Source organism: Corythoichthys intestinalis, chromosome 21 (genome assembly GCF_030265065.1).
Source record: "Corythoichthys intestinalis isolate RoL2023-P3 chromosome 21, ASM3026506v1, whole genome shotgun sequence".
NCBI classification, from domain to species: domain Eukaryota; kingdom Metazoa; phylum Chordata; class Actinopteri; order Syngnathiformes; family Syngnathidae; genus Corythoichthys; species Corythoichthys intestinalis.
Window position 1 is genome coordinate 40077957 of NC_080415.1, and position 25542 is coordinate 40103498.

At 39.6% G+C, this 25542-nt stretch overlaps 3 protein-coding genes across 8 annotated transcripts in view; 1 reads left to right on the plus strand and 2 right to left on the minus strand.

The window, feature by feature from the left end:
- The first annotated feature begins 2186 nt into the window (after positions 1–2186).
- Positions 2187–2970, plus strand: LOC130909307 (hemoglobin subunit beta-1-like). The gene is made up of 3 exons (XM_057825597.1): positions 2187–2353; positions 2432–2654; positions 2761–2970. The coding sequence occupies exons 1-3, from the start codon at positions 2262–2264 to the stop codon at positions 2887–2889; spliced, it is 444 nt and encodes a 147-aa protein (XP_057681580.1). The 5' UTR covers positions 2187–2261; the 3' UTR covers positions 2890–2970.
- Positions 2971–7539: 4569 nt separating this feature from the next.
- Positions 7540–21221, minus strand: hbae4 (hemoglobin alpha embryonic-4). Of its 2 annotated transcripts, XM_057825599.1 has the most exons (4): positions 21116–21221; positions 17203–17333; positions 12947–13151; positions 7540–7866 (listed from the first exon to the last, which is right to left on the minus strand). In XM_057825599.1, exons 2-4 carry the CDS (start codon positions 17292–17294, stop codon positions 7738–7740), a joined length of 426 nt encoding a protein of 141 aa, XP_057681582.1. In that variant the 5' UTR covers positions 17295–17333; positions 21116–21221; the 3' UTR covers positions 7540–7737. The 2 variants fall into 2 exon arrangements, with proteins under 2 accessions (XP_057681582.1, XP_057681581.1); XM_057825598.1 differs by lacking the exon at positions 21116–21221 and having other exon boundaries at positions 17203–17828.
- rhbdf1b (rhomboid 5 homolog 1b (Drosophila)) overlaps positions 21118–25542 on the minus strand; it is a 28271-nt gene continuing 23846 nt past the window's right edge. For 4 of the 5 annotated variants that reach the window (XM_057825589.1, XM_057825591.1, XM_057825588.1 and 1 more), the window contains one exon: positions 23811–25522. In XM_057825589.1, the coding sequence (XP_057681572.1) occupies positions 25327–25522 (196 nt within the window). In that variant the 3' untranslated portion in view covers positions 23811–25326. Of the gene's footprint in view, positions 21222–23810; positions 25523–25542 lie in introns of those variants that run through there. The other variant, XM_057825590.1, reaches the window with a different exon arrangement.

The following is a 25542-nucleotide window of genomic DNA, read 5'->3' on the forward strand; positions in this document are numbered from 1 at the left end:
GTGGAGGGGGCGCTCCTAAAGATAACACCAGCGTGTTTTTGTCTAGATAACACTCAAACATGAAGGCCCAAACATATGTTTGAATGTTTTTGGTAAATTTAGGCCACAGAGGTTATTCGAATGACCACCGCCTTCTTAAAATATACTAGTATATATTTCAAAATGCATCATCCAGTCTCCTTATTTGTGGGCCTTTTTTATTCATTTCAACTGTTGCCATTGTAATAAAACAGTTCAACTATCATTTGAGATGACATGATTAGAAATGAACTGTTTTTATGTTGACCACACAGTTAGTCTTGTATCCAGAAAATTAAAAAAAAAAAAAAAGACATGAACAAGCTTCCTCAATGTTCAAACGCTTTTAAAATTTCTCATGCCTTTGTTTACCACAGCATATTGATAACTGTCTGTATACAGTGGTATGAAAAAGTATCTAGACCTTTTGGAATTTCTCACATTCCTGCATAAAGTCATCAAATGGGCTGATCTTTGTCAAAATCACACAGATGAAAAAACTGTCTGCTTTAACTAAAACACCCAAACATTTATAAGTTTTCATATTTTAATGAGGATAGTATGCAAACAATGACAGAAGGTCGAAAAATAAGTAAGTGAACCATCACATTTAATATTTTGTGCCCCCACCCTTTGGCAGCAATAACTTCAACCAGACGTTTCCTGTAGCTGCAGATCAGTCTGGCACATCGATCTGGATTAATCATGGCCCATTCCTCTCGACAAAACTGCTGTAGTTCAGTCAGATTCCTGGCATATGTCTGGCATGAATTGCTGTCTTTAGCCTATCAATGGAGTTCAAATCTGGACTTTGGCTTGGTCACTCCAGAACGTGTATTTTGTTAAGATGTGAATGACCACAGCCGGATTTGGGGGGATTTTAAGGGTGAAACATGGTAATATAACAAGGGTCACGGTGTAGAAATCACAGCTATTGGGGGGTGGTCGAGATTTTCATATATTTACCCTGTTAAACTTTTTTTTTTTTTTTTTTTTCTTTGTTTGGATCGATTATTTATCATCTAACATATTGGGGAAACTGTGACAGTAACGAAACAAACATTTAAGTGATAGTTATGAGGTAAATACTTCTACCGTGACTTATTTATATGCACCATTTCCTTCATTGTGACGCCATTTGTTTAAAAGTTTAAAATATGCAAGTGAATAATTTTTTTAAAGTCGTTTTCTTTTTAAAAACTAAATATTAGACATCAATTAATGATTCTAAACTAAAAATAACATTTTCAAACATTTTTGAAAAAGCTCCAAGGAGCCACTAGGGCTGCGCTAAAGAGCCACATGTGGGTCTAGAGCCGCGGGTTGCTGACCCCCGACTTAGACACATTGCAAATATCATGAATATACTTTTTTTTTTTTTTTTTTTAATTCTATTGATGATTTAAAAGTGATTTTTATGTATAATTTTATTTCCTGTTTCAATTTTCTTTGTTTTTAACTTTCTTTTGATTTCATATGATCTCGGCTTGTGGATCTTCATGTGATGTAAAGCACTTTGAATTGCCTTGTTTTGAATTGTGCTATACAAATAGATGTTCCTTGCCTTATGATCAAAGTGTGTGTACCTAACAAATTCATAAAACCACCACAGTTGTCCAACAGTATATTAATTGTTAATCACCAAAATTGAATTGTTTCTTGAGTAGCCAATACACCATATGTGTGTGCACTTAATATTTCACCACTTTACTATAGAGATTTACTGAACACAGTACTGTAATGTTCACAAATGTGAAAGTCATACTTAAGCCAAGGGTCAAGATGGCTAAAATTTGGATAGAAAATGAATCTCTAGAAATCAAAGAAATTCCCAATATTATGCATTAAAGCACCTCATGATTCTGCATGCACCATAAGACAAGTGCATCGTTAAGTGTGGTAAATGAATACATTTGTGAAGTAGTAAGTGTGCATTCATGAAAATAGACACTTAAAGACATATGACTCAAACGTGTCAGGAGTTTGTTTCCTGCTGGATTAAGATGGCACTACTTAAATGAAATCTTAATGGTTTTTTAAATATGCAGTAAATAAATGCAAAAGCTTCTAGAACGTTCTGGAAGAGTTGAGTTTATCTGACACATTCCATCTCCAGCCTATCATAGCCGCTTCTCTTAAAGGGTGGGGAGAGCTGGAAGACATTTAAATACAGCCCCTCGTCAGTCTGGAACACTATTCAGCCTTATTTTCTTCAAGCCTGAAGCAAACAAACAAGCGGCAACATGGTTGTGTGGACTGATCAAGAGCGCGCTGCCATCAGCGGCATCATGGGCGGCCTGATCTACGAGGACGACGGCCCCAAGGCTCTGTGCAGGTACGAGGACTCCGTTTTGAAAGGGCGGAAAACTCCATTTTAGTGCCGTCTTTTTGAATCGAACACATTTCCCTCCAGGTGCCTGATCGTTTACCCCTGGACTCAGAGGTACTTTGGCGCTTTCGGCAACCTCTACAACGCCGAGGCCATCAAGAACAACCCCCAGATCGCCACCCACGGCACCAAGATCCTGCACGGTCTCGACCGGGCTCTGAAGAACATGGACAACATCAAGGAAACATACGCCGAGTTGAGCGTGTTGCACTCTGAGAAGCTCCACGTGGATCCCGACAACTTCAAGGTAAACAAAGGCATCTGGCTTTTAATATTTTAAAAATAAAATACACTTTGCCAAAAATCCCAATACCAGTGTATATCGCTAAAACCCCAACTTTCTACTTGTATAGTTGCTGGCTGACTGCTTGACCATCGTCATTGCCGCCAAAATGGGAAGCAGCTTCAACCCGGAAATTCAGGCCGCGTGGCAGAAGTTCTTGGCCGTTGTGGTGTCCGCTCTGGGAAGGCAGTACCACTAAACCCAGACGCTCTGGCTTTAGTGCTACGTATCTCGATATGTTTTACTTCTCCCAAAAGAAATAAAAGACCACCAAAGCAAATGTTGGGATTGTTTATTTCACTGTCGTGGCTGCTATAGCGACATTGGAGAAATGCATTTTTAACTCAGTTTGATGCATTTGGCTTAAGATGTGTTAACTAATTCATAGAATATTAAAGTATGTGTTTCGGTCATTAGTAAAAGAAGAACTGTTTGACCAAGCCATCGTAGTAATCACATTCAAGTGAGTATGCATGACTTTAGTGCAGTGCTTCTTAAATACAGTATTTTAAGTGCCCCCAGGGGTGAGAGTGGCTAGAATTTCTTGCCGGAACTCCCCGACGTGAAGGTCGCCACTGAGCAAGAAATGTTATTTATTTATTTATTTGTTTGTTTGTTTATTTTCTTTTTTTTTTTGGGGGGGGGGGGGTCAAACCTCCTAAAACTACTGAAATGCAAAGAAAACTGTTTTGGCACAGTTATTTCTATAACACAAACAAAAACGGATTTTCATTCAAAATGGTATTTTATCAATGATTTGCAAAATAAAAGTTAACAAAAACAGCAATAACCCCAACCTCCATCTCCTAATTTTGATTTTCCCTCATTTTCTCACATACTAAATGCCAAATCTCAATTTTAACTACTTAAGAACATAGGATGTATATTTAAATTGAAGTTAATGTAAACATTTGCTTTTGCTTTCTTTTTTTTTATAATGAAGATATAAGTAACATACATTCAGAAAAATAAGTACAAATGACATTTACATTTACTTTTTTAAATCATAAGGAAATGAGTAAGTAGCCTAACATACATTAACAAATACTAGTACAAGTCCAAAGTGCACATTAGGCATTTTGCTTTGCTGCGTGCATTCGCATATTGACGTGACTCATCATCGTCAGACTCTGATAACTGCAGCAGCTGGGGAAACCTCCTTGCCGTCCGTGGAATAAAATAATAATAAATATCGTTGGAAACGGATTACGCTACACAAGCACTTTATTATGCTTGTTGTTAACACTTTTGTATGTAAATCTGACGTTGGCAGATTGTTATCTTCTTGGAGATTAAATGCGTGTGTGGCAGCTTAGCATTTTTTTTTTTACATAGCGTTTTGACAGTTGCCGTCATATTTTTGGAATCAAAGCACCCTGTACCGTAACAGCATTCAGGCCCTGAGTCTTATACCGGAACTGCGTTCCTGACCGTTCTGGCCCACTTTCACACCTCTGCATAACGTTGTTTCCTTGTTAACATTAAAGGAAAATAATAATAATATGAAGTTACAATAAAGAGTAACTTTATTAACATTGTTTTTGTTTGGAACGGAAAAGACTTAAAGCACATCATTTTGCCTGAATTAAATTTTTTAAAAAAAGTTACATCCAAACTGGAAACATACATTCAAGGTACCCTACTGATGAATAAAATATAATAAAATCACTAAATAATAATGAATTCAAATTGATTAGCAACATTAACATAGAGGACAATATGCCAAACAATTTGACCACAAAAACTAAAGTTAATAAAACAAAAACCATGCCATTGGAGAGAGGAATTTTTTTTTTTTGGAGCACTTGTACACTGCTGGCCAAAAGTTATTGGCACCCCTGCAATTCTGTCAGATAATGCTGAATTTCTCCCAGAAAGTGATTGCAATTACAAATGCTTTGGTAGTAATATCTTCATTTATTTTGCTTGCAATGAAAAAACATAAAAGAGAAAGGGGGGATAATCATTACCATTTTACACAAAACTCTAAAATTGGGCCAGAAAAAAGTATCGGCACCCTTTGAAAAATCATGTGCACCTGTTACTTACCTGTGGCGAATCACAGGTGGTGGCAATAACTAATTCACACTTGCAGCCATTTAAAATGGATTCAAGTTGACTCAACCCCTGTCCTGTGTCCTTGTGTGTACCACATTGAGCATGGAGAAAATAAAGAAGACCAAACAACTGTCTGAGGACTTCAGAAGCAATCACAATGCTACAAGTCCATCTCCAAAGACCTGAAAGTTCCTGTGCCAACCGTGCGCAGTGTCATCAATAAGTGTAAAGCCCACGGCACTGTGGCTAACCTCCCTAGGTGTGGACGCACAAGAAATATTGACGAGAGATTTCAACGAAAGATTGTGTGGATGGTGGATATGAACCTCGACTAACATCCAAACAAGTTCAAGCTGTCCCGCAGTCCCAGGGTACAACAGTGTCAACCCGTACTATCCATCGGCTTCTGAATGAAATAGGACTCTATGGTAGGATACCCAGGAAGCCCCCACTTCCGACCTAGCGACATCAAAAAGCCAGGCTGGAGTTTGCCAAAACTTAGCTGAGAAAGCCAAAAACGTTTTGGAAGAATGTTCTCTGGTCAGATGAGACAAAAGTAGAGCTTTTTGGGAAAAGACATCAACATAAAGTTTACAGAAAAAAAAAAAAACCCGAGGCCTTCAAAGAAAAGAACACGGTCCCCACAGTCAAACATGGTAGAGGTTCCCTGATGTTTTGGGGTTGCTTTGCTTCCTCTGGCACTGGACTACTTGATACAGTCTTGATGAGGCTGCAGGTGCGACATCGGGAAAGCTCCCACAATCCTTTTACCCGACGAGACGTGCTACACAATGCCCAGTGTGGCGAGTACTCACTACTTAGGCTTTTATTGAGTCTTTTATTACCTTCTCATTGCCTCAAAATACTATTTGCATGTATTTCCCTCTCATACAGCATTGTTTTCTCGTAGTAGCATTTAAGCTGAGAGTTGATCTGTGGACCACATTAGTCACGTAGCGTATTGAAACCACCCTTATAACTACATTTAAGTGCATACAGTTGTGGTCAAAAGTTTACATACACTTGTGAAGAACATAATGTCATGGCTTTCTTGAGTTTCCAGTTATTTCTACAACTCTGATTTTTCTCTGATAGAGTGATTGGAACAGATACTTCTTTGTCACAAAAAGCATTCATGAAGTTTGGTTCTTTTATGACTTTATTATGGGTTAACAGAAAAAGTGATCAAATCTGCTGGGTCAAAAATATACATACATGGATCTGAAAAAGCGAATCATTGACTTGAACAAGTCAGTAAAGTCACTGGGAGCCATTTCAAAGCAGCTGCAGGTCCCAAGAGCAACAGTGCAAACAATTGTTTGTAAGTATAAAGTGCATGGCACTGTTTTGTCACTGCCACGATCAGGAAGAAAACGCAAGCTATCACCTGCTGCTGAGAGAACATTGGTCAGGAGGGTGAAGATTCAACCGAGAAACACCAAAAAGCAGATCTGCCAAGAATTAGAAGCTGCTGGAACACAGGTGTCAGTGTCCACAGTCAAGCGTGTTTTGCATCTCCATGGAATGAGAGGCTGCCGTGCAAGAAGGAAGCCCTTGCTCCAAAAGCGGCACCTTAAGGCTCGACCGAAGTTTGCTGCTGATCACATGGACAAAGATAAGACCTTCTGGAGGAAAGTTCTGTGGTAAAAATCGAGCTGTTTGGCCACAATGCCCAGCAATATGTTTGGAGGAGAAAAGGTGAGGCCTTTAACCCCAAGTACACCATGCCTACCGTCAAGCACAGTGGTGGTAGTATTATGCTGTGGGGCTGTTTTGCTGCCAATGGAACTGGTGCTTTACAGAGAGTAAATGGGATAATGAAGAAGGAGGATTACCTTCAAATTCTTCAAGATAACCTAACGTCATTAGCCCGAAGATTGGGTCTTGGGTGCAGTTGGGTGTTCCAACAGGACAATGACCCCAAACACACATCAAAAGTGGTAATGGAATGGCTAAATCAGGCTAGAATTAAGGTTTTCGAATGGCCTTCCCAAAGTGCTGACTTAAACCCCATTGAGAACTTGTGGACAATGCTGAAGAAACAAGTCCATGTCAGAAAACCATCAAATTTAACTGAACTGCACCAATTCTGTCAAGGGAAGTGGTCAAAGATTCAACCAGAAGCTTGTGGATGGCTACCAAAAGCGCCTAATTGAAGTGAAAATGGCCAAGGGACATGTTACCAAATATTAGCGCTGCTGTATGTATATTTTTGACCCAGCAGATTTGATCACTTTTTTCTGTTCACCCATAACAAAGTCATAAAAGAACCAAACTTCATGAATATTTTTTGTGACAAAGAAGTATCTGTTCCAATCCCTCTATCAGAGTTGTAGAAATAACTGGAAACTCAAGAGAGCCATGACATTATGTTCTTCACAAGTGTATGTAAACTTTTGACCACAACTGTACGTATTTTCTTGAGCCATTGTTTTAGTACGTTCTGCCTGTATGCATCTAGACAAAAGTTGAAAGCGCATGGTAGTACTTTTGATGTCAAATTCGCGTCTTGTAGGACGTTTCACTGGTGAAGGACATATTGGCTCTGTAACAAAACAATCTGACCAATAGAATGCCCCATACAATTTAAAAAAAAAAAAAAAAACGTATCGGTGCAGTGTCGGGATCGACCTTTAACCCCACAGCCAGGTTTGCGAATCTGTATCAGGATCCCAAAAACGGTTTTGGTGCGATACCAATATTTTTGTACAACCAATCCAGGGTGTACCCTGTGACCCCCTGTGAGGCTAATTGGTATGGAAAATGAGTAAATAATGTGTTTTCTCGTCAAACCTATTCTGACTAAATGATTGTTATAAAAATGTATGATCATAAAGCCCAGTTTGCAATCCTGATTTGAAAGAGAAATGTCATACCTACACTACTACATCAATCATGTTATTTTCACAAGTTTTATTATAACAACACATAAAAGAACAAGTGCACATATATAAATACTGTACATCCATTTGTGTACGCTGAGACCACCTCATCGGTATTTCTCAGCTAGCACCGCTGCAAAAGCTGAGAGGTACTTGTCCATTGCTGCATGTAAAACTTCTGTGAAGTCTTCACCCATGTGAACAGCCAAGGCGATGAGCATACAGTGGGAGAAATGCTGTAGGGGAATACAAGAGACAGTGAAACAACTGTATTACTCATTGTACAATGCTTTTTAGAGAGACAGCGAGAACCAAAAGTGGTATTTGCCTTGTGGCATTTTGTTTGCCATGTGGCAATTTGGTCTTGCATAGTGCAATGGCATTGCCTGACTTGATTGCCAGTTGAATGTCACTGCGCTGTAATGCTAAGTGTATGGTCAAAAAAATCACAGCCACACATTTTTCTGCCATTTAAATGAATGGACAATTTGGACGTGCATTGACGTGCATAGCCTTCAATGGCATGGACACGCATGACCTTCAAAACTGCCGTATCCCCCTAAAAAATGCCACATACTCCCCCCAAAAATGCGACAAGCCAAAACCCATTTTGCCACATACCAAAAAAAAAAAAAAAAAAAAAGCCACATGGCAAAATCACTTTTGCCACACGGCAAAAAAAAAGCCACATGGCAAAATCAGTTTTGCCACATGGCAAAAAAATAATGCCACATGGCATAATACATTTTGCCGCATGGCAAAAATGCCACATGGCAAAAAGAATGCCACATGGCAAAAAGAATGCCACATGGAAAAAAAAAATGCCACATGACAAAATCCATTTTCCCTCATGGCAAAAAATGCCACATGGCAAAATCAGTTTTGCCACATGGCAAAACAATGCCACATGGAAAAATCCATTTTGCCACATGGCAAAAAGAATGCGACATGGGGAAAAAAAGCCACATGACAAAATCAATTTTCCAACATGGCAAAAAAAAATGCCACATGGCAAAATCCATTTTGCCACATACCAAAAAATGCCACATGGCAAAATCAATTTTGCCATATTGCAAAAAAAATACCATATGGCAAAATCCATTTTCCCTCATGGCAAAAAATGCCACATGGCAAAACAATGCCACATGTAAAAATTCCATTTTGCCACATGGCAAAAAGAATGCCACATGGAAAAAATTATGCCACATGACAAAATCAATTTTCCCACATGGCAAAATCACTTTTGCCACATGGCAAATCAATGCCACATGGCAAAATCCATTTTGCCATATGGCAAAAAATGCCACATGGCAAAATCCATTTTGCCATATTGCAAAAAAACAAAAACATGCCACATGGCAAAAAAATGCGACATGGGAAAAAAAAGCCACATGAAAAAATCAATTTTCCAACATGGCAAAAAAAATGCCACATGGCAAAATCAATTTCGCCATATTGCAAAAAAAATACCATATGGCAAAATCCATTTTCCCTCATGGCAAAAAATGCCACATGGCAAAACAATGCCACATGGAAAAATCCATTTTGCCACATGGCAAAAATAATGCCACATGGAAAAAATAATGCCACATGACAAAATCAATTTTCCCACATGGCAAAAAAATGCCACATGGCAAAATCAGTTTTGCCACATGGCAAATCAATGCCACATGGCAAAATCCATTTTGCCATATTGCAAAAAATGCCACATGGCAAAATCAATTTTGCCATATTGCAAAAAAACAAAAACAAAAAACATGCCACATGGCAAAAAAATGCTACATGGCAAAATCCATTTTGCCACATGGCAAAAAGAATGCCACATGGCAAAAAAAAAAAATGCCACATGGCAAAAGCCATTTTGCCACATGGCAAAAAATTTGCCTGGTACACCAGACTCAACGCTGTTCCAGCTATTGAGTCTGGCCACCATTCCCACGGATACAATTTCCAGGGCGGAGCAAGCCACAGCAAACAGACAGCGGAGTGGACCAATCAGCGACGGGCAGACGTGACGTTATTAACCCTTGAGAGTCGAAGGACGCGCCGGCGCGTCCTCAGCGCACGTCGTCTTTGAAGCGCCCTCACGTTTTAATTACGTCACCCACATGCCGTTGGTTGGTCTCGTTTTAAAGTGCGGAAGTTGCGGTTTACTCTCGTTATTATTTGAAGTCAATCGACCAACTAGAACGTGAGATATTGTCATTTAAGTTTTATAGTTTTATTGTCCTCTCAAAAAAACATTAAAACGCTGCATGGATCATTTGTTTATGTCTATATTTCCATCATTTCTAGTCCTTTTTCAAAACGGAAGCTCCATGAAAAAAACACAAATCAAACGAACCCTTTCGAAGTCACAGTGGAAGCACAAAATGCGTTTTTTTTTTTTTTTTTTAATAAATATAACTGCGGTGCGAGGTTCAACCGAACGAGAGGGAGGAGTGTTCTGAAGCAGCGAGGTGGCGAGCGACGGCCAGTTGGATACTCCTGGATCGAGCAGCGACTTTGTGTGACTTTGACAATGAACGGAAAACTAAATTTAGCGCAAGCAATTGTGCTTCTGATCAACTTGAGGAAGAGGATGGTCCAAATTCGTCATCATCGTCTTCTTCGGAAGAGTCCTCGAGTGAAGATAGTGACGGATTTGAACACGTGGGTGACGCCATGGACGAGCAGAGGTAAACCAACTCACTCTTTTTTTTCATGCTGAAAACGTTTCTTTTGAAAGTTTCTTTTGATATTGCAAGACAAAGTTAATTTTGATGCAATATAAGTGTGTGTTTGTGTATATAATAATAAAATGTGCATATCAGATCAAAGTTGTACGTGCACTGTGTGTATCCAAGGCAGGAATTTATAATTTGTGGTGTTCTTCTTTCTATATGAAGATTAGGGATGTAGCACATATTCAGCTATGGTATTCTTTCTATTGTCATACATATAGATTTCCATTATTATTTATTGCTGTATATATTTTTATTTTATACTTTATTATTTTCATAAATACTGACTTATTTTCATGTACATTTATAGTGACAATGAAAGTAAAGTGAAATGAAAATGGAAGGGTGGAAAGAGCACCGACACCCCATGGAAGTGTGAGCTGTGTGATGTAGCCGTGTCTAATTCCAGGACGAAACTGCTTTTCGGAGTGGCATGACTGAAAAAAATTTAACTTGTTTATTGTAAATATTTTTGAAAATGCTTTTTTTCCCACATCAATCTTCTCAATTTGTGTATATAAATGTGTGTTCAAGAAGCTTGATTGTGTGTACATAGTTTTCATCAGGCGATGGGCCGCAATACCTAAACTCATAAAGAGATGGCCTCTAAACACTTTTTGTGTTAGATGGTATATATTTTTTCACTGTTCTTCACTGTTAGGTCTGCTGTATATAACCTGTTTTGACTGGAGCATGTATAAAGGCAAAAAACGCCTATGGCTATACCTGTTGTTTATGTTGAATTGTCAACTATAAGACTATTTATTCTAATTTTTTTTGGTTGAATGTTCATCCTAACATGTTGAATAAATATTACAAAGTTTCAAAACGGTTCGTTACGCATGTTTGGTTGTCAATTGGACATCAATATTAAAAATTTTGACAAAACGATTTTGGAATTTTTGGTCTTTTTGGGCCCAAAATGATGATTTATAATTGATCAGTGAAGGAAACAACAATTTGGACATGAAGTTCAAGGTGTCACAAAAAAAGGGACCAAACCAGGCCATCGTAAACAATTCTTTCTTTGAAATATAAAGGCAACTTCAAAGGCATGCAAAATCAGACAAAATAGGCCCAGACCTTAAAGGGTTAACTGACGACGGAAGGACAGGGGACTTGCGCACAGAAGTAAACATACGAAGAGAGCGGAGTTTATTCAACATGGCTAGCGCGAGACAGACTATTGTCAATGACTCGTGTCGCTGTGTTTTTGGTCATTTAAAACAGAATTTACCGCGGATTGGAACATGTTCTCGGTTATCCCGTTGACCATCTGTGTTGTGGAGACGACTTTCGGCGCGCAAGAGTGACGTTGCTCGTGAAGAACACGTCACGCAAATAAACGAATCTGATTTGTCGATTGATTTTGTACCTGCTTGAAAAGGCCGTTAATGGGATGGTTCCCAGACTATTTCTCTCAGTGTCTGAAAAATACAGGGAGAATAGTCTGGCAGAGCCAGGCAAGCAAAAAATACCACATGGCAAAATCAGTTTTGTCACATGGCAAAAAAAAAAATGCCACATGGCAAAATCCATTTTGCCATATGGCAAATACCACTTTTGGTGCTCGGCCCTATTGGCTTTTTATGCTGTTATTAATCATTTCATGAAAGAATTACGATTTTTTTGTCCGCCTTAAAAGTTTTTCATTCATTTCACAGTCATCAAGGACAGTGGTGTCAAACCTGCGGCCCTGGGGCCAATTATGGCCAGCGGGGCAATATTTTGCGGCACCCATTTGTAGTACAGGGAGTCGTTACGAGCGAGTTCCTTTCCTATTCCGGTGACGTTACTCAAATCTCCGCGTAAATAGGAATTAACCCTTTAAGTATCCCTAAATCCCCCTAAATCTCAAAATAACTTTCCAAAAATGTCTTTTACGTCATTGTACTGTCCTCACCAAGACGTTGGAGTTAATACCTAACTAAACTAAGCTGTAATCTTTCCCCTTCCTCTCTCTCACTCAGCTGCGCGACTTCTTCATGGGAGCAAATGCACTCTTCCTCGTGTGTGGGCATGCGCTCTTCTTCGTGTGCGCAGATATGTTTTTCTTTGTGTGTCCGTGTACTCTTAAGTGCGTGCGGATGTACTACCTGCTAACTGCGCCAAAATAAATGCATGCATCACAAAAACACCGCAAAATAAAAAAGCCACGTTTCACAAAAAATAAATAATAAAAATACAACAAATAACACAATAAAATAAACAATTCTATGTAAAATATATAGATATTTTTGAAATTAAAACCTCACATAGCTTAACGCTTTGGCTGCCATTGACGGCAACTTGACGGCAATCCATTTTAATTGGGAGGGGCCGGAAACGATGAACTTTCCCAGTTCAAATGAATTCGACGTATATTTCCATCAAAAGGTGTTTTCAATGTCAATTTCTACCTCCCTTTTATGAGCACAACACATATTCTGTGACCTGGGCTGGCACTCAATGAGTTAAGCTCATAATAACTTTTGAATATATATCCACTGTAGTGACCATTGTCCCTGAAAGCGTAAATCCAACCACTTTGATCGGGACACAACCACGTTCCTTATGCATTTAGTCCCAGTACAAACTGGGCCGGCCCGCGCACCTTAAAATTTGACGGGTCTATCCGCAGCAGATAGGCGTGCAATGTCTGCAGAGGTGCCAGAGTTTCCGTCAGCTGGCCGATGTTTTGGGCCCCCTCGGCAATGGCCAGAACGATCTTCTTCCCGTGGGTGAAGAGGTGATCGGAGCCCGGACTGATGTCTAAGTGGGAAAAGTATGTTTTGCTGCCGGGGACGGTTGTAAACATTCTAGAATAAAACACAAGACATGCAAGCAAATGAGACGTAATCGTAAACATTCAGAGCAATAATCAGTATCTCATCCCATACTAGGAGTGTATCATTTTTTCTTCATAAAATTGTTTCACTTTTTGTATATAAATAAGTGTGTGTTAAGTACTGGTGCACGATAATTATTGGTCCGATAATAGGAATTATGAAGTCATCCTGAAAAATCCAATAACATCTATAATAGGACCGATAATATGTAGTGTTCTGGCTTTACAGTTTACACACTAGTATGGGAAATCAGTTGACCATTTGCGGGGCATTGCTCCCACCTGCTGGCCAGAATAATTCACTGCATCTTTTTTTTGTTGTAGTAGTTTGGTTCAATCACTTACACATTGCGGTGTCTAGCGGTAGCATTGACAGTCGTGAATGCGTTCTGTTACGTTTCCGCCTCGGAAATATAGGTAAGTATTTTATGTTTACTCGAACATACGGATGTGCAATATAAGTTTACTTCTGTGGTGAAGGGTCAAATGTACAGAACTTCATAAGCAGTGTAATCTGATTACTTTCTTCAGTAACGAGTAATCTAACGTGTTAATTTTTCCAAGCCAGTAATCCGATTAAAGTTAGTTTCCCTGGTGCCTGTGCGTTACTATTTTGTTTTTGTCCTCATAATGTATGTAGAATTAAGAATACTGTAGTCACGTACGAAGAGCATTTCTCATCGGGGGGGAAAAAAACGGGTCACATGTTTTACGGTGCTGTTTGAGGCTGAGCGCTGTCTGCCACGGCGGGGCTAACAGTGAAAGGCAGGATATGTACCGCAAATAGATGCCTTTGCTCACTGGAAATACAGTCATCACTTCACATTTCTGTCCAGTAAAGATGACAAAAGTATCTCCGTTGGATGTCACGTTTTCTCATCGGGGGGAAAAAATGGCTCACGTGTTTTACCATGCTATGAGCACTGTTGGCGGGTGGGCGGGGTGATTAAAGAGCGAGTCAAAAGTTTGGACACGCCTCATCATTTGTGCTTTTTATATATTTTCACTACTATTGTAAATTCTCAGTGAAAATATTAAAACTATGAATGAACATGAGGAATTATGTTTTTGAAAACAGGTTTTATATTGTACATTCTTCAAAGTATCCACCCTTGAGGTGTCTCCAAACTTTTGGCCTATACTGAATGCATTATGAAATACTTTGTAGGATTCTTGTTCATTTCATTTGTTTTTGTTGTTTGTCTTATTGCTTTACAACTTTTATACACAGCATTTTAACGGCTAGGTCTTTATTTTAAAGGGGGGAGTTTAGAATTTTTGACATTAGGCTTAATCTTCGAGTTAGTGGGGGTTTAATTAGTCGTTGGAGTTGTTTTGAACAAATTCTGTGCAGTTTGTCAGTTATTTGTTAGTTTCAGGGCTCCGGAGTGGCTGAGCTAGCGCAAGTCAGTGGTGGTTGAAATCAACTCCATTAAACCCCTGCTAACTCGAAGATAAAGCCTTATCTGAAAAATTCAATTACATGCGATGAAATTTTTCTGTTGAGGCAGCAAAGGGAGAAAAATTGGGAAAAGTAACTGACAAATTACTTTTAAAGTAACTTAGTTACTTTGATAATAAAGTAATCAGTAAAGTAACTAGATTACTTTTTTGAGGAGTAATCAGTAATTAAATTACTTTTTCAAGTAATCTGTGACATCACTGTTCATAAGTTGTGTTATAGAAGCCAGCCAATGCTTTCGTAGCTCAAGCTAGTGTGCTATGCTATACATATAATAGTTGTGTATATAAGTGTATTGTGCAGTTTGTTGTATATTGAGTATTGAATATGTGTATTTTTCTGTTGTGCTTTCACAATATTAAGATGAGTGTTTTCCCATAAAAGCAAGAAAAGACCAAGCCTTGTGGTTTATGGAAGTGCATTTATTCGTAGCTGGCTGTCGGGCAGTGCAGAAGTGAAACGCACAGTTTTGTTCATGTCATTATGAAAAATCTGGTGAGATCAAAGGCAAATTTATGTTGAATCCACCACTAGTTTTTTTTTTTAAAACCTCCAGGTGTTCAAAAACTCAGGTTATACATTTTAAAAATTATATATTTATTATCGGTTATCGGTATCGGCTTTGAGGAGCAGGAAGTTATCGATATTGGTATTGGTTTCAAAAAATGGATATCGTGCGCCCCTAGAGTTAAGTTGAGGGGAAAAAATGCAATAACACTCATCATTACGTGTATTTTCAATTGTGAGTAAATGGGAGCCCTGAGAACTGTCTGTGTTTCACTATATTTACCGCAGAAACAACTCCTGGTCAGAGGTTAAGGGTGCGTTGGTGAAGGTATGAGATCAATATAAGACAAAAAGAGGTAGGTGATCTGGTAAAAATAAGACCTTTCCGTTTTCTGCTAAACATACTGTAGATTAAGGAATAATCATCTGCGTATTCATGACAGACAGGTCTATCATATGTACAGTGCTGGCCAAAAGTATTGGCACCCCTACAATTCCCAGAAAATGATTGCAAATGCTTTGGTAGTAATATCTTCATTTATTTTGCTTGCAATGAAAAAACACAAAAGAGAATGAAAAAAAATTCAGTCATAATAATTTTACACAAAACTCCCAAAATGAGCCAGACAAAATGATTGGGACCCTCTGAAAAATCATGTGATGCTTCTCTAATTTCTGTAATTAAGAGTACCTGTTACTTACCTGTGGCACATAACAGGTGCTGGCAATAACTAAACCACACGTTCAGCCAGTTAAAATGGATTAAAGTGGACTCAACCTCTGTCCTTGTGTGTACCACATTGAGCATGGCGAAAAGAAAGAACACCAATGAAGTGTCTGACGACTTGAGAAGCAAAATTGTGAGGAAGCATGGGCAATCTCACGGCTACAAGTCCATCTCCAAAGACCTGAATGTTCCTGTGTCTACCGTGCGCAGTGTCATCAATAAGTGTAAAGCCCCACGGCACTGTGGCTAAACTCCCTAGATGTGGATATGTATCTCTTTCCAGTGCTGTTGAATTTGAATACATACATTAAACAATTATGAAAAATTATACGTAAATCATTTCGGCCTCTACTTCGCAGATTTTCAATTTTCGCAGGGGGTCCCCATTAACCGCGAAAAACTGCAGAGCACAAAAAGCATTGAAATACGGCGTCAACAATAGGTGAAATCTGTGATTTCAAAGCTAATGATTTGGCTATTGATTAGCCTAAACACCCCACAGTTCCAATTAGATAGTTCCAATCCCACCCACCTCTTGCCTTCCTGTATTTCTTGAATTGGAACATTTTTCACTAAACCATAGTAAGATTCATTTGACAAGGTGAAATACGTATGGACAGGGGTAATACAAGAGAGGAATTGACTAAAAACGTTACAGAATGTTGCGCCTACTAACGTAGGCTTTTTTTCAAGGAACAAAATTGAAATAGATTGATGATTTGTTGATAGTGAATTTGGGTACTTTGATAAAATCATGTTCATCTGGTGATTTTCTGTTTTGTTTTTGAAGTGTATCGTGACATTAACAGCTATGCTACATGAGTAGCACTGCTAGGCTAATAAATACGTACCATGCACCTGCAGCTTCCTCATTAAGGATTTCAAAAAATGCTCAAAAAGCTCCCTATAACTATAACCATTTAGTATTTATTCAATATTGTCAGTATCTAGATTAAGGTAGAACTGTATTTGACCTCACTAACAGGATGACTTTGGCAATAGTAGTAGAACTACATAATACATTATACGAGTGATGCAAAACAATGTACCAGTTAACAATGACCTTCTACTCGTGTTATAGGTGACATAATTATTTTAATTAGCAGACAAAGTTCCATCCAAATGCTGATTTTAATTATTTATTTGTTTATTTTTACAAAAAGCAGCTGCCATTTTTGAGAGGTGGGTTATAAACATTTCATTTGCTCAGATGCATTCATATGCATGAAAGCATAGCAGATCAATATGATGTCACAATTCTATTATGAACATAATATTACAATAGTGTATCAATTTCATGGAATTTGGAACAAGTTGTGAACGTACCGAAGAAGTGCATCCGCTCCGATGTATCTAGCCACAGGGCTCAGTCGCTCCCATGCGCCTTTAAGTAGCTCTTTCTCCTTCTTGGATAGCATTGCGAGCTACTGTTCATGGGAAAAAATGGTGGTCCACAGCTAAGAGAATCAAGGCATTAATGAACCAATTTATCACAACAGAAAGACAAAGATATTAAAAAGACAAATGATTTCCTTCTTTCCGAGGTAACTCGTGGTAGTGGTAAAGGGTTCACAGTAGCGGGGGTGTTTTCCCTCCCCTGTGTTATCAAAGAACAACACATGGGTGGAGGCGGCATGCCGCTTTGCTATCTTCTGCCAGATGTTAATCACTTGCATTTATGCATTTGTATTCTGTATTGTGTATATCACACAAAGTGGAAGTTGGAGTGGATTTTGTATAAGGCTCTTTTTCAGGTTCTTTTCCCAGTTCATGAACTACTTCTGTAAGCTCCTCTGTTCTTGAGGGGATGAAGTAGTTGATTTCCTTATTAAGACAATGGTGTATAGCAGGGGTGCTCATTGTTTTTTGACTCAACTTTTCAAGGACACAACCTCTCGCAAGCTACCTTAACAGCGAGAGGGATGCATTATCCAATACAGTGCTGGCCAAAAGTATTGGCACCCCTGCAATTCTGTCAGATAATGCTCAATTTCTCCCAGAAAATGATTGCAATTACAAATGCTTTGGTCATAAAATCTTCTTTTGTTTGCAATGAAAAACACACAAAAGAGAATAGGAAAAAAAATGAAATCATTATCATTTGAGACAAAACTCCAAAAATGGCTCGAACAAAAGTATTGGCACCCTTTGAAAATCATGTGATGCTTCTCTAATTTGTCTTTAACAGCACCTGTGGGACAAAACAGGTGGTGGCAATAACTAAATCACACGTGCATCCAGTTAAAATGGATTAAAGTTGACTCAACCTGTGTCCGTGTGTGTACCACATTGAGCATGGAGAAAAGAAAGAAGACCAAGGAACTGTCTGAGGACTTGAGAAGCAAAATTGTGAAGAAGCATGGGCTATCTCAAGGCAACATGTCCATCTCCAAAGACCTGAATGTTCCTGTGTCTACCGTGCGCAGTGTCATCAATAAGTGTAAAGCCCACGGCACTGTGGCTAACATCCCTAGATGTGGACAGGAAAAAAAATGACAAGAGATTTTAACGAAAGATTGTGCGGATGGTGGATAAAGAACCTCGACTTATATCCAAACAAGTTCAAGCTGTCCCGCAGTCCGAGGGTACAACAATGTCAACCCGTACTATCCGTCGGTGTCTGAATGAAAAGCGACTCTATGGTAAGATACCCGGGAAAACCCCACTTCTGACCCAGAGACATAAAAAAGCCAGGCTGGAGTTTGCCAGAACTTACCTGAGAAAGCCAAAAACGTTGTGGAAGAATGTTCTCTGGTCAGATGAGACAAAAGTAGATCTTTTGGGGAAAAGGCATCAACACAGTCAAATATGGTGAAGGTTCCCTGATGTTTTCGGGTTGCTTTGCTGCCTCTGGCACTGGACTGCATGACCGTGTGCATGGTATTATGAAGTCTGAAGACTACCATCAAATTTTGCAGCATAATGTGGGCCCAGTGTGATAACGCTGGGCGTTCCACAGACATCATGGATCTTCCAGAAGGACAATGACCCAAAACACACTTCAAAAAGCACTAGAAAATGGTTTGAGAGAAAGCACTGGACACTTCTAAAGTAGCCAGCAATGAGTCCAGACCTGGAAGATCTGAAAATGGCCGTTAGGGTTAGGGTATATATATATATATATATATATATATATATATATATATATATATATATATATATATATATATATATATATATCAGGGGTCGCGTTAACCGAATATTTTCCGTCGTTGACCGATTTTTTAAAACGGTGACGGAAAAAACTGAAGTCCATCCGTCATTTTGACAGGTTGCAATTCACACCCCAGACCACAGGGTGGCGAGTGGGCATATTAATTAGCTATTGTCTCTCTTGATGCATGACGTTGTTGGCTTTACTCTGAAAAATGTCAAGGCAACTGAGTGTCCGAAGTTTCTTCAAAAAGCCCCAAAACGACGATGGTGTTGATAAAAGAGGTGAAAAAACAGGGACTGCACAAGCGGGCACGCAATTCAAGTCCATGCGCACCAGGAGGAAGACTGCGTTCAGGCCACAGCAGGTGAACTATTAATTTCATTGTTCCATACCGACCTGGGCCACAGTCAGCTGTTTTTGTCACTGCGGAGAAAAAGTTACATATTCTTCTGCTTGATGTGGGATGACAGGGTGTGGATTCTCTGTTAAGCTTGTTCGGACAGAATATTAATTTGAATGAAAACTAAATACTCGTGATGGGACGAAATGGGCCGAGGTTCCGGAGCTTGTGTCGAGTAATGGGAGGAGTGTTTCCACGAAGCTTGTAGCGTGGCGCGCGTCATTTCGGCAGAACCCGGAAATGATGTCGTGAGAAGCCTCGCCGGCCGGTTGAATCTAATGAACGCTTCGGAAGTGATCCGACGTTCGGCGCGCATTGCAAACACAGTAGGCTACAGACTACGGTATAAATTGGTTGCAAAACGCAATGGCGATCGCCTGTTATCTCACATTTTGTGCATTTCGGGCTCCTGTACTTGTTGCATGATCTGTGCGCAACAGTGCAACCAGTGCAATCTCTTTTCGAGCCTTGTCCTTTGCTTGCGATGGAAACTGCGCAAAAAAAGCGACCCTCCCCTGTATGGGAACATTTTCATTTGATTGCTTTCAATAAGGTAAGGGAGAAGAACTGCATTAATATAAATGTGAGTGTGTGAACCTATCTGAACCAAACATCAACAGAATGAACAATCCATTAGTGTAGCCAGCCACTGTGGCAAAGCTATTATTTCTCAACAAAAATGAATAACAAATTATCCTTAGCACTTGTTGCATTTTGTTCACATACTAAATTACTAACATAAGCACATTCATATCTTTGTCATAATCAAATAACCATTGAATTCTTAACAATGTTGACCACTTGGGCTTGTAGACCAGGGGTCTCCAACCCAGTCCTCAAGGCCCACTGTGGGTCCTGGTTTTTGTTCCAGCTGATCCAGCAGAGACAGTTGAACCAATGAGGCTTCTGCTAAAACAAGCCACACCTGACTGCAATCAACTGATTGCACTTGTAAAACACCAGATTGGGGAAAAAGTGTTGTCATCTTGTTCGGTAAGAATGAAATCCTGCACCCACAGTGGGCCTTAGTGGAATAGGTTGGGGACCCCTGTTGTAGACCACTTGATGGCGCCATAGAGTAAATGAAGCACAATGAAGCTTTGCTACATGTGCAAACCGATTGGCTGCAAAGCTTCATTGCTTCATGAGGCTTCATTTGGCCATCACTACTAAATACTGCTGAAGCGGTATGCAATGTTAAGAGTCTTGTTAGCTCGAATTGCTGTGTCCAACCGCTGAAGCTCTGCTGCTCTCTGTGAACTCTCTATTCACGCCGGAACGCGCGCGGCTCTTAAATGTCTCTGTCACGTGACTGTGTCGTAGCCGGTAACGCGCTCGGCCAAATGGACACACAAGTACGGAAGGTGAATTATGCCAAACAAAGGGTCACCACAATGTCATTAACATCATTTTAAAAAATTCAAGTGACTGGTAAAAATAGATTATGACCGGATTTTTATGACCCTGTCAGTCAAAATGACAGACAACGAAAAAGTCTAGCGCAACCTCTGATATATATACGTATATATAGAGTGGGGAGAACAAGTATTTGATACACTGCCAATGGGTTTTCCCATTGGCAGTGTATCAAATACTTGTTCTCCCCACTGTATATATATATATATATATATATATATAATATAAAAACCTATAAATATACACTCTAGGGTTCTTTTCTTTACCTCTCTGATTACTCTGTGCTGAACTCTTGGCGTCATCTTTGGTGGACGGCCACTCCTTGGGAGAGAAGCAACAGTGCCAAACTGTCCCCATTTGTAGACAAGTTCTCTGACTGTCGATTAAGGAACATCCAGACTTTTAGAGGTGGTTGTGTATCCTCTCCCAGCTTTATACAAATCAACAATCCTTGATCTCAGGTCTTCAGACAGCTCTTTTGACCGAGCCATGATGCACATCACACAATGCTTCTCATCAAGACAATTCTTACCAGGTGTGTGTTTTATAGTGGAAAGGGCAGCTTTAGACCACTCATCAGTGATTGGGCACACACCTAACTTAAAATGTTTAGTAAAAAATTGGTTTCAGTTGCTCTTTAGGTCTCCTAAGGCAGAGGCTTCACTTACTTATTTTCCTCCTTATTCATTATTTGCATGCTATCCTCATTAAAATATGAAAACCTATGAATGTTTGGGTGGTTTTAGTTGAAGCAGAGACTGTATTTTCATTTGTGTGATTTTGACAAAGATCAGATCACATTTAATGGTGATTTTATGCAGAAATGTGAGAAGAAATTCCAAAAGGTTCAGAGACTTTTTCATACTACTGTATTTTGAGATGTATGAGTTATAAAAAAGAAAAAAAAGTGTCCCACAGCGCCACAAATGTACACACTGAGATGGTGCACAATTCATTACACAGCTAATTCACACAAAGCAGAAATTGTGCTTGGTAACTCTTCTTGCTGACAAGGTTTTTGCAGATAACGCTTTGGGGCTTCTGCTATCTGCATAAACTGCACAGGGGAACCGGTGGGTGTGAGACGTGCAGCCGGCCTCTGATACAGCTCAAAGCTCTCGCGACCTGACGTTAATGAACGCACGTCGGCATGCCGATGGCTTTATCAAATATTCACACGACATTTATACAGTGAGTCAGGGGTTCTGGTGCCAATATTTGACGAGCCTCTTCAAATGATCAACCTTAAATATCCGAGCAAAAAGAGCGTCTTTATAGTTTAATATACACATTTATCGTAAGATAAAGTTGAAGGGTAGAAGTTTCAGCTCAAACTATTGACAACATGGAATCTCAAAATACAGTGCTGGCCAAAAGTATTGGCACCCCTGCAATTCTGTCAGATAATGCTCAATTTCTCCCAGAAAATGATTGCAATTACAAATGCTTTGGTAGTAATATCTTCATTTATTTTGCTTGCAATAAAAAAAACACAAAAGAGAATGATTTTTTTAAATCATTATTATTTTAAGCAATACTCCAAAAATGGGCCAGACAAAAGTATTGGCACCCTCAGACTAACACTTGGTAGCACAACCTTGAGACAAAATAACTGCGAATAACTGCTTCCGGTATCTATCAATGAGTTCCTTACAATGCTTTGCTGGAATTTTGGACCATTCTCCTTTGGCCAACTGCTCCAGGTCTCTGAGATTTGAAGGGTGCCGTTTTCAGATCTCTCCACAGGTCTTCTATGGGATTCAGGCCTGGTCACTTTAGAAGTCTCCAGTGCTTTCTCTCAAACCATTTTCTAGTGCTTTTTGAAGTGTGTTTTGGGTCATTGTCCTGCTGGAACACCCATGACCTCTGAGGGCTTTCTCAGACTAGATCCTACATTATGCTGCAAAATTTGTTGGTAGCCTTCAGACTCCATAATGCCATGCGCACGGTCAAGCAGTCCAGTGCAAGAGGTAGCAAAGCAACCCCAAAACTTCAGGGAACCTCCGCCATGTTTGACTGTGGGGACCGTGTTCTTTTCTCTGAAGGCGTCGTTTTTTTCCTGTAAACTCTATGTTGATGCCTTTTCCCAAAAAGCTTTACTTTTGTCTCATCTGACCAGAGAACATTCTTCCAAAACGTTTTTGGCTTTCCCAGGTAAGTTTTGGCAAACTCCTACCTGGTTTTTGTATGTCTCTGGGTTAGAAGTGGGATCTTCCTGGGAATCCTACCATAGAGATCCTTTTCATTCCACCTCTGACGGATAGTACGGGTTGACAATGTTGTTCCCTCGGACTGCGGGACAGCTTGAACTCGTTTGGATGTTAGTCGAGGTTCTTCATCCACCATCCGCAGAATCTTTCTTTGAAATCTCTCGTCTATTTTTCTTTTCCTTCCACATCTAGGGAGGTTAGCCACAGTGCCGTGAGCTTTACACTTATTGATGACACGGCGCACGGTAGACACAGGAACATTCAGGTCTTTGGAAATGGACTTGTAGTCTTGAGATTGCCTATGCTTCCTCACAATTTTGCTTCTCCAGTCTTTAGTCAGTTCTTTGGTCTTTTTTCTTTTCTCTGTGCTCAGTTGGACCACCCTGAGCACAGAGAAAAGAATCCATTTTAACTGTCTTCAAGTGTGATTTAGTTATTGCCACCACCTGTTATGTGCCAAAGGTAAGTAACAGGTGCTGTTGATTACACAAATTTGAGAAGCATTGCATGATTTTTTCAAAGGGTGCCAATACTTTTATTCTCTTTTGTGTTTTTTCATTGCAAGCAAAATCAATGAAGATATTACTACCAAAGCATTTGTAATTGTAATCATTTTCTGGGAGAAATTGAGCATTATCTGAAAGAATTGCAGGGGTGCCAATACTTTTGGCCAGCAGTGTACCTTCAAAATAGAGACACCTTTGGGCAGGGGTGGGCAAACTATTCCACAAAGGGCCGCAGTGGGTGCCGGTTTTTGTTCATACCCATCATGAGGACAGCCTTTCACCAATCTGCTTTCTTACAAGTGCAATCAGTTGATTGCAGTCAGGTGCTTCTTGTTTCCACTGAAACCTCACTGTCTGTGCTGAATCAGTTGGAACAAAGACCAGGACCCACTGCGGCCCTCGAGGACCGGTTTGCCCACCCCTGCCTTTGGGGATACATTTGTAGAGGAAACTTTCATAGTTTTCTCTACAGATTAGTCGGCTGGGTGTTGGAATCGGGAGCCACAAAATAGTGTGGTTGCAACCCTATGTACTGTATCAGTGGTATGAAGTAGGTATTTGAGGTATGTAATCAGACAGCGTAGAAATAGGCACTTAAATTTTTTCATAAACTAATGAACATCTTATAAAAAGAAGATTCTGGACGTTTTCCTGCTGCTGAGTCACATTTTTTAAAGAGGAGTGACAAATACTTTATTTATTTAGAAAATTGATGCAAAAATGTCCTCATTCAAAATTTATATATACAGCATGCCTTGGTCAAAACTGTTATTTTTATTTTATTTATTCATTTATTTATTTTTTTTAAAAGCATTTTAAGTACCGTAATTTTCGGACTATAAGCCGCTACTTTTTTCCTTCATTTTGAATCCTGCGGCTTATAGTACAGTGCGGTTTATTTCTTGATTTATTTGGGTTAATAGGTAAGACTTTATTTGACAGCAGCATCATAAGACCGTCATAATTATGACATGACACTATCATGGGCATTACTGAATGCTTATGACAGATGTCGTTAAGTGTCATCCGGCAAATTATGTCACTGACTCCATTTATGTCCAGCTCGGATCTTTTACATCCATTCAAAAGTGAGATAATTTGTCGCATCACACTAAATGACATCTGTTGATAGCATTCATTAATGCTCATGACAGTCTTATGTCATAATTATGATTGTCTAATGACAGTCTTATGGCACCACTGTCAAATAAAGTGTTACCAAATCCCATAACTAGCAATTAATGAAACAACTAGAACAGTAACTGAAGAAATAAGTAGCACAGAACATGAATTTTCAATGCATGATAGGAGGCATGTTGGATGACAACAATGTTGACAGCAGGTGGCAGCAGAGGTTGACTGTCTCCCCAAAGGGAGCAGTGATGACCAAATGACACTTCTTGAAGCAATGAAGCTTTGCACCCAATTGGTTCACAGCTTCATGGTGGTTTTGGTTTTTGGTCTTATGACAGTCTTATGATGCCACTGTCAAATAAAGTGTTTCCAGTTAATATCTTTTGGTGTAAATATGCCATAATACAGTGAGGACGGCTGCGGCTTATAGTCTAGTGCGGCTTATCTATGAACAAATGTCGTTTTTGCATCAAATTTGGTAGGTGGCGGCTTATATTCAGGTGCGCCTTCTAGTGCGAAAATTACGGTAAGTGCTTCAAGGCGCTTTTTCGCCACCCCCCGGTGAGATAGCACCATTGTCCGCTCCATTTCCCATATTTTTATGTCCCCTGCACACACTTAAGTGAGTCAAAGGAGGTTTGCGTTTAGGTCGTACTTCTCGCAAAACTTGTCCGTGATGGGGATACAGGTGAGATACTCGCACCAGTCGCACTTCACGGGATAAACGTAGAAGAGGACAACCAGGGAAGACAGCAGAGCCGCAAAGACCAGCAGAGAGACGCAGATTTGGATCCTCTTGCGGTACAAGTCTGAGCGGCCAAAGCTGAAAAAGAAAAAACAAGC